A 12,653-nucleotide genomic window follows, 5' to 3' on the forward strand; every position below is an offset into this window, starting at 1 on the left:
TGCTTAGTTTATATTAATCATTAAACCAGCACAAGATCACCTGGCTAATATCACTTGTGTCACTGGCTTGTCTATGATACTGACCCTTTTTATTTATTTATTATTATTACCGGTATTATTATTATTATTATTTTTTTTTTTTAAGATGCACAGACATTTGATATAAAAGAGTATTGTGTAAGGCCCATTCTGTTCAGGGTGTGGGAAACAGGAAATAGAGTTGGGAGAGATGTACTGGTGACTTGGACAACCTGTGCGGTAACTGTTGAGTCAGTATCCTGATGTCCGTGTGTGAGGAGTTAGTGATCCAGCATCTGTGTAGAGGTGTATGAGTCTTCACCAAAGCTATATATATTTCTGTTACAGATACTATAGGAATCACTTCCTTGACACTTACCGCCAAGTAGCCATTGATGTTATACTGGGGTTGGAACTCTCAGACACTCAATGGCAGGAAATAGACTATGTCGAGACTTTGCTCAATGTTGCAAGTGCCTTAATGCCTATTGGCCCGCCAAGTTACATGGCAGAGATCGCCCCTAGCAACGAGAAATACCTTGCGAGCGCCCTCTATTCTTTGTCCAGGTTAGGACAATTGCTATCTGGCAAAGGTTATGTGCATTTTGGTACCTCAAAGATAAATTTATGCCTGTTTGTTTTTGTATTATAGTTAACACTAACCCCTTTCATTCTAATAAATTAATATCTCCTCCTTTATATTAATAATTTAACACATTTTTTTAGTTTTCCTCATAGTTTGATTTTGAGCTTGCTAAATTTTCTTCTTTGCACTCAAGTATTATTATTAATTTTATTACTATTATTATTATCATCATTATTGTCCTAAGTCACAGGGTAAAGATAATGAATGCTTATTACAGACTAACTTGACACCGGTCTCTTTCACTCTTGGCCATTACCATAGTAATAAAGATAACAAGGTTATACTGCTGGAGTTCAAATTGCCATCAGGACTGTTAAGCCCATCTTTACCATAAACCAGAAGTGTGGTACAGTTTTTAGCACACTATTAGATGTGGTTTTCATGTATCATGGTTTTAGTTTACAAGAAAGGAGGGTTAAGTATGCCAAATGTTTCTCTCCTTATCTATGTACTGTATTCCCTTGTACAGTACCTGGTGTTACTTAAATGTGATATTTTATTAATGGAGGTCTGTGAGGTTGGCATTATAAAGTAATGCTTGTTTAAGACATGAAGAATGACAATAATGGTTTAATCTTCTACTGGCTAGCTGAAAATATAACTCACAGAGACCTGGTTAGTCAGAACTACTTTTCCTACTGTGTTACATTCCAAATTTTGTAAGGCACTGTCCAAGTCTATGCCATCCCTGTGAGACCATACTTACAGTAGTGTTTTGGGTCACTGGGGCAATTTTGTGAACCTGTACTTGTACTCGGACTTAGGCAACCTTTTGAAGCCATACTTGAACTCAGGCTGACACCCAAGGTGTTGAAACCTCCACTCGTTCTCATTATGTGTGTCACTCAAGTCATCATTCTTTCAGTGTAGATATAATGTTGATTTGCTACTTGACTTCTAGAACATATGGAAGTGGGAAAATGTTCCAACCAGGAAGTTGTTTGATAGATTCTTGATGACAAACAGAACACTGTTCCATCAGGCAATAATGGCAGACCCATGCAACCATGGAAAATGGTCATAAAACAATTGTGATGATGATGATTCTTGAGTACAGTATTGAAATGTTGAATTTTGACAAAAAGTACCAATAAAATAAGCCTGTTCAAATTTCCATCAAATACACAGTATTGGATTTGATTTGATGAGATGATATCAGTTTTATTACCAAGTGCTCACTTTCTTGTCAGAAGGGGCTGGCTAACTTCTGTCATATACAGATAAAATGGAAAGAGAGGTAAAATATCTCTGACCACATCATAGTCTACTCTTAGAGACATTGACTTTAAAGTTGACTTGATTGTCCAGTAAGACTGAGTGAAAGTAAATCCCACTGTCTACTAAGTCTTTGGTACACATGGAGGCTGTTTGGCTGATGCTTCACCTGACCACTTTCATGTAAGTTATGCTTAATGAATTGTCTGTATGCTAGGCATAATGATTGCCATTAAGGCAGGCTCTTTGAGTGGCTAGTAAGCTAGGCTCTATGAGTGACCAGTAAATTGGGTATTTAATTTTGCAGAGGCCTTGCACACTGAAACAAAACTTATCAACCCAACTATGGCCATCCGTGACAGACATAATTCACAATATTGAGGGAAAATATGCATATAACAGTATATAGAGAGATGTTATATCACTTAGAAATGATGGGTTATGTTATGTCTTTTATTAGTTGTTGTCTTATACACATTTGTGTTTAACAGTCACTGCACATCCTTGTACTTTGCTCATGATCTTAGTAGATTAAGTTATTACTCTGTGGTGATTAGCAGACCTACTTTTAAAGATTCAGTAAATACTATCCACTCTATTGTACATACTGTATATAGATTACAATAATCATGTGGTCAACCATTATCTTTATGAATATGAAACCTTTGTGAACTTGAAACATTATTATTTGGTTGGAAGTGAACCTTCTTGTACTGATAACATAAGCTGTGTCATATAGATCTGGGAGGTGCAAAGTAAAAATCTTGTTGAGCACTAAACACATTGCACAAACCCTCACCTTCTTTTGTCACAAACCAGCTGTTGTAGTGTCACTCAAAATACAGGGTGTCCCATATATCATGACTCCATAAAAATAGGCGATACAATATAGTCTGCATTTACGCGGTCAATTGAACCCGTGGAGTACCGCATAAAACGAGTAACGCGTAAATGAAATAACAGAACATATGGGATTAATTGAAATAGAGACTGGGCCGACCCCCAAACTCCACTTTTTCCGACACAATACGTACGTTGTAGTAAAAATAACATCTTAATTTTATGATGGTATGCACACACAATTAATAATTAAGAGAAATATCAACAATATTAGGTTTTTTAACACTTACCGTATATACTCGTCCATAACCCCCCCTTGTTTATAGGTCGACCCTGATTTTTTGACCAAGAAATCGTTAATTTACGATATTCCTTGTTTATAGTTCGACCCACATTTTTTAGGGTAATGGAACAACAAAACCTTCACTAAAAACGCTCTACGTCCTATAAACTGAGGCTCGCCGTGCATGAAACACGAGTGCCGAAGGCAAATTGTTTACCATTTATTATTACGACACTTTACACTGAAACGCGGGTAGTTTCAACAAAAATATTGTATACTTCCATTCAAGTATTTATTCAAGTCAATTAGGAGGAATATTATTGTAATACAACAGTTTTTAACTAAACCATTTGAAAAGCAATTACGGTAACATCTTTTGAGCGAAAGAAAGGGAAAAGTCATTGTTTTACACGATTTTATCCCACTTTCCACTGTAATATGTACTTAATTTCAGCAAAAATATTACATTTCCGTGAATGTATTATATCAAGCACAGTATGAATAGAATATCATTGTAATATAGCAGAATTTTAACCGAAAACTATTAAAAAACGAGTAACATCTCAAGAACAGAAGCTTAGGTAAAGTCTCTTGTGAGACCACACCTGGATTACGCAGTTCAGTTCTGGTCACCGTATACAGAATGCATATAGAATCATTGGAAAGAATTCAGAGGAGAATGACAAGACTAATCCGGGCATTAGGAACCGAGTATAGAGACAGGTTAAAACACCTTAATTTGCACTCCCTCGAGATACGTAGAGCGAGGCGACATGATAGAGGTGTATAAGAGTGGAAGTCAGGGCTAAACAAAGGGACATTACAAAGGTACTCAAACTATCCAACCAGGAGCGAACTCGTAACAATGGTTTTAAATAAGACAAATTTAGATTTAGTGAAATAGGTAAACACTGGTTTGGAAACAGAGTTGTGGATGAATGGAACAAGTTGCCAAATATCATCATTAACTTCCGAATCGCTGAATAGCTTAAACATAGGTTGGATGCTTATATGAGCAATAGGGTTGGGTTAATAGCGGGACTGCCCAGTATGGGCTAATAGGCCATGCAGTTTCCTCCATTCTTATGTTCTTAAGTTCTTTGTTTCGTCATGTATTTTATCCTATTTTACATTGAAATACATCACGTTTCCACAAAACTACTATTTATTTCGAGAATATATTCATTCAGGCGCAGTTTAATGTCAAATATCGTGTGATGTAATAGTTTTTAACTGAAAACGATTCAAAACACGTACCCTCTAGCCCTGTTCAAGGAGAGGACTGGGAGAAGCTGTTTGGTGCTGCAGGCGATGACAAGGAAAATGATTTTGATGGATTTTAATGAAAATATTCAGAAATATGGTATCGTAGTATTTATTCAAGTCAATTAGGATAGAATATTATCGTAATACAACAGTTTTAACTGAAAACCATTAAGCGATTACGGTAACATCTTTTGAGCAGAAAGCGAAAGTCATTGTTTTCGTCCCGATTTTATCCCACATTCCACTATATCGTCACGTCATTTCAGCAAAATATTACATTTCCGTGAATGCATTATATCAAGCACAGTATGAATAGAATACCATTGTAATATAACAATATTTTAACTAAAAACTATTAAAAACGAGTACAGTAACTTCTCTTGAACATCGGAAGGTTAGGTAAAATCTTTTGTTTTCGTCATGTATTTTATCCTATTTTACATTAAAATACATCAAGTTTCAGCAAAACTACCATTTATTTCCGAGAATACATTCATTCAGGCACAGTTAAGGTAAAATATACATGTGATGTAACAGTTTTTAACTGAAAGCGATTCAAAAAACCGTGTACCGTCTAGCTGATACAGCTGGTGGTTAAGTGATGCGTCATGCGTCGTTGTAAACAATAGGAGGTTGAAGTAGATTACCGGGTATTATATTAAGGGTGAAATATCGAAAAGGTTTTATTACCGGTATTTTGTGAATCAATGAGAACTGTGATACTGTATATGATATGATAAGTTAGCCTGTGCTAAGAACTTAAACATAGATTCCTGAAAGCACGTTGTAGGTAATTTAGCCTATTGTAAGTTGGTGGGCTTCATTTACTGGGGAACTGCACAACTTTTCATTACTAATTGGTACATATTTTACGTTTCCATTGTTTACGGGCAGTAAATGGTAAATATTTTTCATGTCTGAAGCTAAAAGTTGCTCCTCGCCCTTCCCATCATGCAGGTTCAACCTAACAAAACTATTACGCATGTATAGGACGACCCCAATTTTTTGCCTAAAATTTGGTCTTAAAACTTCGAACTATACTACGGTATATACGGTAATCTCGACTCTCAACATAGGTTTACAAAGGAAAATCTTGTCTAACAAATCTGCTGACGTTTTTAGGAAAGTCTTCAAGGTAGTAGACAATGAAAGAAAATTACAATGCTTTTTAATTAGACTTTTAAAGCATTTGACAGATGCCGCATCAGAGGCTTCAGAAAAGTTAAGGCTCAGTATGCGAGGAAAGTTTTAAATTTGATAAAATCATGGCTCACCGATAAAAGACAGATAGTCAGCATAGATAGTGTTAAATCTGAGTGGGGCTGTGTAACCAGTGGGGTTCCCCAGGGGTCAGTACTGGGCCTACTCATGTTCATAATCTATATAACGATCTAGATACTGGGATCAGCAGTAACATAAGCAAGTTTGTGGATGACACCAAAATAGGTGGCAGATTAATTCAGGGCAGGGTGCAAATGCACTACAGGAGGATTTCAATAAACTGCAGGATTGGTCAGAAAAATGGCAAATGAAATTCAACTCCAGCAAGTGCAGCGTACTCAGTATTGGAAAGAACAAATACTGTCAATGTATACAGCCTTAACAACATTAACCTAGAGAATTCGACTTGTGAAAAGAGACTTAGGGGTACTTGTAAGTCCAGACCTATTGCCTAGAAAACAGTGCATTAATGTTTGAAATAAGGCAAACAGAGTATTAAGTTTATATCTAGAAGTGTAAGTAATAAGAGTCCGGAGGTCAATTCAACTACAGTACATCTTGTGCTAGTCAGGCCGCACCTCGATTATGCTGTTCAGGTCTGGTGCCCTTTTATAGAATGGATATCAATTTACTGGGTAGGTGCAGCGAAGATGACGGAAATGATTCGGGACTTGAAACCTTCCACATCAAGATACATGAAACTAAACTTGCATTCTCTAGAAAGACGAAGAGTGCGGTGAAAGGAATCAATAAAGTTGATAAAGAAACTTCTTATAATATCCGAGCAGGATAAGACTAAGTAATAGCAGTTTAAGTTGGATAAGTTTAGGTTTAGCAGGAGATAGGAAGGAACTGGTTCACAAATAGGGTAGTGGACGAGTGGAACAAGCTTAACTTTGTAGTAGGGGCTGGAAAGTTTTAAAAGTTTTAAAAGGAGGCTAGATAGATTCATGGAATGGAAGTAACTCCGACAGGAGCTGCCGTGACAGGCCAACTGGCCTATTGCAGACTCCTATTTTCTTATGTTAAGTATATCATCATTTATATTAATTAATGGGTAAAGTTTTACTTCAACTCCCATAAGTACAGTATTTGGATGTTTAGATTGAGAAAGGCTATACAGGTAATGGGTAAATGTTTAGTTTGGTCATCCCTGTACTAAGACATGCAGACTACGCGTATGTTTTTTTCTGGTGGTTTGCGATGTGTTATGGACGATTTACCTTCAATTCTATTGGAAATCACTAGTTTGAGTTACCTGCATATGTTAAGCTAACCTTATAACTTATAATATAACTCATCATACCCTAACCGAACTAACATATGACCTGTCGAGTACTTTCTTAAGCGAAAAAAATATTTTTGCGACAGAAATCTGTAGAGATAATGTGTTTTATTGTTTAAAGTACTTAATCCCATAGTTAAAATCTTAAGGTTCCCCAGATGACCAAACCAAAATAATACCAACATTGTTTGGAATGTTTATACAGTGGTCCTCGTTAACTAACCTTCGACAAATCTAATTAGCTCTCATAAGGATTTTCAGTTCGATTAACGAACAAACTTCAATTAACAAAACTTCTACGACAAACACGTTGTTGTGAGCATCAGCTGATCAGCTAGTTCGCCAATACAGTAATCGGTTCTATGTTTACATTCGTTTCCAGAGGAGTAAATATTTTGCACTTTCTATATTAAAATTATTAGTCATTTTAAATTTTTTTAACATTAATAATATATGCAGTACAGGAACTTTTGCACCCACAGCCGCTTGACTCACCCGGCCAAAGCGTCAGTTTAACTTTTTGTTTACAGGAGGAAACATCGTGTTTGTTGGTCTTGAATACAGAGTATTTATGTTTTTACATTAAAATTATTGGTCATTCTGAAATTTGGTTAACATATTGATAATACAGCGCAGTGCAGTGTTGATTTAAATAATATAATCTTTAATTACAGCTAGTGAACTTAAAATTTTATTGGTGAAATTACTGCAGGAAGCATGGGACCAACATTCTACATACACACCTCAAAGTAAGTGTACTGTACTGCATTTTGTTTATACTTGTATGTACTTTTCTGTGAGCTGGAACCACTACTCAATATCCCATTGAATTAATAGATTCGTAAAAGAACTTTTCAGTTAACAAACGACTCTGTGGAACTAATTGTGTTCGTTAACCGAAGGACCACTGTACTATGAAATTTGTAGTATGGGCAGCTAATATCCATTGAGTTAGTTATGTGCTTAGTAATATTTATATATTCAATATAGCATTATTATGTTGCACAGTAAAGCACAATTAATTATCTTATAATATTTATTTACAGAGCCGATCAGCCGAGAAGGTTGGACAACTACTTCCAGGGTTCATCAAGGCAGAGGAAATAAATTTACCAAAAGTAGATGTCTTTATGATTGCAGAGTATTATCAAGAACTCGCCATCCAGCTATGAAGCACGCTAATTTACATCTGTCATCTGATCATCTCAAGCCCATTCCTGGCCATGGTCATCCCTGTCTTTCCACAACATTAAATATAGACATCGGTGACGAAACTTACATTTCAAACGTGAAATAGGAACAGTGATGAAAACTTCCCTGTTTGAGTTACGGTCTTTGCATCATTTGGCACCCATCAAGTAAATACACACGGTGATATTTAGCAGTAATTTATTTTAACCTAAAAATAAGGTATGCCTGTGTATATTAACAAGTCCTGTATCTCTGCTGAAACAACACATACACCACAGCTGGCTGCCTCCAGGCTCCCCAAAGGCTCGAGCCAACCTGTGACGCCTCAACCAATCACATAGCTTTTCAGAGTCACATGACTTTTAGGAACTTTAACCTTATTTTTTACACTTTTGTACCAATTTATTTAAAAATATCATTACTGTACCATAGTGAATATAAGTATTTTTACCCATTGACCTGCCATTTTATGAAAAAAAATTCGACCAAACTCATCCATTGTCTAAACTGCAGATTCCAAAACTTAAAATCCAAAATCGCTGGATGACTTAAATGGTAATTTTACCGATTCTAGTAAATGTCTCTTTAAAATACTTACTATAATGATAAAGAAAATCGATCGTTAGGATAGTAGCCAGGTTTTGAGAAGGAGCACAGAAATGAAGGTCAGATTTGCTCGAATCACAATAAAGAACCAAAGGAAAATGCATTTTTTATGAAAAGTTTAAACCTGACTACAGTACTATCATAAATTGATCTGAAAATCGTTGGAAAATAATAAATGAAATGGAACACCTCTGAGTTCTCAGACATTACTAAAATATGAGTTTAGCAGCAACTGATCATACTCTTATGTCCATCAAACACTTTAAATTATGGCAGTGGATATTTTGCCATGACCGGCTATGTTCCTACTAATGCTATTTTACTGAGGTGCTCTGATTGGCTAATCGTCCATTATTGGTGAACAAAGCAAGAACTACACTTGACCGACTCTGGCGGCATTTGGCATTTACTTAGCTGTGAGTTGATCATTGTGTAGCAATAAACATACTTAACTAGAAGGAGTTGTTCGATTTGTTAATTTTTTCCACAGATATTATTATATGAGACAACATTTACTGTAACCTAATAGAACCTCACCTAACCAACCAATGAAACCTACCTAACCTTAACTTCAGCCAGGGGCAGACCCTCCCCTTGTCATATTAAACAGAAAGTACTTAGCCAATCAGGAAATATTTTTACTTGTTACCACTACACCTTCTCGAATTTTATAGTTGAAATCAGTATTTTAACAATTCTAAAACAATTTTTCTCAATGGCATATCTGGCGCTAATTACGTTTAAGCGAGATATTTAATATTTTATTATGTATGTTCATTAGGGTGACCATGTCTAGGTGAAAATTCAAAGTTACAGAAATCACTCCACATGGCTGCCCTCATTCCATTAGACACAAGGAACATAGATGCCAAATTTGGACTTCCTAGAAAAGATCCAACGAGGAGTATGGATCCCACTTTCAAGACCATGAAGCTTTGAGTAGTGAATGACACTGCAGAAAGGGCATTGCCCAATCCAAGCCTACAACCAGTCCCTCCCAAAAGATGAAGAACAAAAGCAGTACTTGTACGCTTTTGTCTATGAACATCGTAAAACATGTCCTGAGCCTACAAAAAGAGCTTTGATGAAGTGATTAATTATTGTGTTCAGTTCTGATTTTACACACATTACATAATTTTGTTTATAATATTACTGGAGCATTCAGTTATAATGTTTCAGTTGGAATATAAGTAAACACCATTTGTCTTGTTTTATTACTATTCATTTCGAAAATATTAGAAACTAGAATTTGTGCGCGCTACACTCCTTCTTCCTAACTCCTGCAGAGGGCTCTTTATTCTCTAATCAAGTGGTTAGGGTTGTACAAAAGCATATTTGCACGGTGGTACAGTCTAACTTTCACCAAAAAGCGATGGATGGACACAGAATCTAGCTTTTTATATATCGATAGATGGCGTGAGATACTAAATAAATAAGTGACCTAAAATAATAATTGAGTAATATTTTACTTGTGTAATCAGTTCTTCACATGGAGCAATGTAATTTGATTTTGTTTTTTGTTTGAAACAATATTATGAATTCTGTGATGAATTTTTCCATTCTGGATTAAATGGTTTACATAATTTAGCTTGCTTTCTTACTGTTCTCTGATAACACAGAAAAGGGTGATACAATAAAAATACAAAATTTGCGACCCCTAAATATTGTTTGCTCAAGCCAAAATTTACACGTTGAATCAGTTACCCCATGGAACAAGGGCTGCAGTGTGGAGAAAATATTTCTAAGGTTCAAATTTTTGGACCACCCTAATGTTCATACCTGGCGGTACACACCCAGAACATCGAACGACTGTGGACCTCCCATTTAGGTTGTTAGGTTAGGGTTTTGTTTTTCCGATGGTTTTCAATGTGTTTTGAACACTTTTTTTTGATTTTAAAGAGAAATATCTAGATTCCGAGATGGGACGGGGGCTTATCTCAGAAACTATTGATTTGCGCCAGAAATGAAGGTCAAATTCGTTCATAACACAACAGAAAAACATACAGTTTCAACTTCGATTTCATATACAGGTAACAAGTTAAATTTACCGCCAATTAGAGAGCACTCATGGTAAAATGGCATTAGTAGGAACCGAGCCGGTCATGGAACAGGTAAAGGTGTAGAAGAGGGTGACCACCATAAGGAATTGCCCGATTTGGTTGAATTTTTTCTACACACTAATATCATTATGCATGTACGAAACACAAAACTTTTAACGATACGAGAATCCTGACCTAACATACCCATTGGTGGGTATGTTAGGTCAGGTTTTATTAGGTTCTATGCATATTTTGAATTAATTTTTATATAATGCTTATAACATATTAAATACAGAAACGGAAACGACAATGCATAGAACCTAACAATCTTTTTATTTACTCTATCCCGCTTCACAATTCTCCTCCCGGCGCCATTTTTTACCTCGCTGAATTCCTTTTCAAGAGACGTTTCCTGAATGATGGTGAACGCTTCCACGTATCCTCCTCACCAATGCTGATGTATATCAACCTCAATATTAAAGTTGTTTAACAAATAAATTAACACGATAGATGCATAGAACTTAATAGAGCTGACCTAACAAACCCATAGATTAGCTATGTTAGGTCAGGTTCCATTAGGGTTCTATGCATTGTCGTTTCCATTTTGTGTTTAATATCATATTAGTGTGTAGAAAATTTTCAACCAATTCAGATAATTCCTTGTGGTGGTCACCCTCTTCTAAACCTTGCCCCCATGTAAGGAAGTTAGGTTAGGTTCAGTACATTGTCGTTTCCATTTCGTATCATGCAAGTAACATAGGAAAGTTAAAGTATTGCTGTCTCTCCACTATTACCGAATAAAATTCCATGGTAAACAACTTCAGAATGTTAAACAAAATAAATAAGTCATAAAATAAACAAAACCTTGATATTTGCACCGTGATGGCAGCAAGGACTCCTACACACAACTCTCTATCACTCTCATATATATGCATGGAGAAGGAAGTGGCACATATAACACTGAACACCATGTACAACAACATATAACTACAGGAAGTAAGAAATGTAAGTAAAAGCCGGTAGTGGAGACATTACCTACGTGATCTTTGGTGATGTACTAACTTAGGCAACACCCACAGTTATTTCTGGTCAGTTAATTGTTATATGAACACAACGCACCAATCAGAAGGTCAAAAGGTTTACAATGACATGTTAAATACCCACGTAGTTCACTCCAAGAGCTACGTGTGTGTTGTTGTGGTTATTTTAAATGGCTCAGCAGCACGTGGCGGAGATTTAAAACTCAAAAGACGCGCGACTTGCGTGATGATATTTACAAAACATACACTCCCATCTACCTGTGCAAATACATATATTTTTAAAATTATATATAAAATATGAATATTTCATGTAGATCCACAATGAAAGCCTCTCTGTCCATGTAATCCAGTTGTCTCTGAAGATGTCTTGAATAAAGACGAAAGCTAAGGTGCTCCGTTGTTTCTTTCCCTGTAATTTTATCAAGAAATATATATATATATATATATATATATATATATATATATATATATATATATATATATATATATATATTCAAAGGAGGCTACCAGACTGGTGCCTGCACTTCGGCACCTCAGCTACCCTGAGTGATTGGAGCGCCTGAACTTGCCTAGCTTATACTACAGACGGGCAAGGGGACCTAGTTGAGGTGTATAAGCATCTCAAGTGGCACTACTCAGTTGAGTGTCCTTACTTGAGCTGGCAGACACTGCCCCACAAGGGGTCACAGCTCAAGATTGAAGAAGCCGCAAGTCCAGAAAACTGTGAGGGCAAACTGTGAGGTTGTAAACTCTTGAACAATCTACCAGAGAGTGTTGTGACGGCACCGAGTGTGAGCTCTAAGACAAGACTTGACCAACACTGGAGCGGGTTCAGGTACATTCAGGAGGGTGCATGCCCCGTATTTGCCAACAGTGCGTGACAGAGACGTGACCGATCGCCCGGCGGCTAGCGAGCCGATCTTTTGGTGAAGAGGATAAAGGAAAAATGAGGAACTCCAGAGACAACTATTTTGTGATTTAGAATATTATTGATATAGATATG

At 36.3% G+C, this 12,653-nt stretch overlaps 1 protein-coding gene across 1 annotated transcript in view; it reads left to right on the forward strand.

Moving 5' to 3' along the window:
• LOC121862630 (phosphatidylinositide phosphatase SAC2-like) overlaps positions 1 to 12,653 on the forward strand; it is a 192,007-nt gene that overhangs the window by 120,380 nt on the left and 58,974 nt on the right. The window contains 1 exon segment of the mRNA XM_042360948.1: positions 367 to 585. Within this exon segment, the coding sequence (XP_042216882.1) occupies positions 367 to 585 (219 nt within the window).

Source organism: Homarus americanus, unplaced genomic scaffold, assembly GCF_018991925.1.
Source record: "Homarus americanus isolate GMGI-L3 unplaced genomic scaffold, GMGI_Hamer_2.0 scaffold31037, whole genome shotgun sequence".
Classification (NCBI taxonomy): Eukaryota; Metazoa; Arthropoda; class Malacostraca; order Decapoda; family Nephropidae; genus Homarus; species Homarus americanus.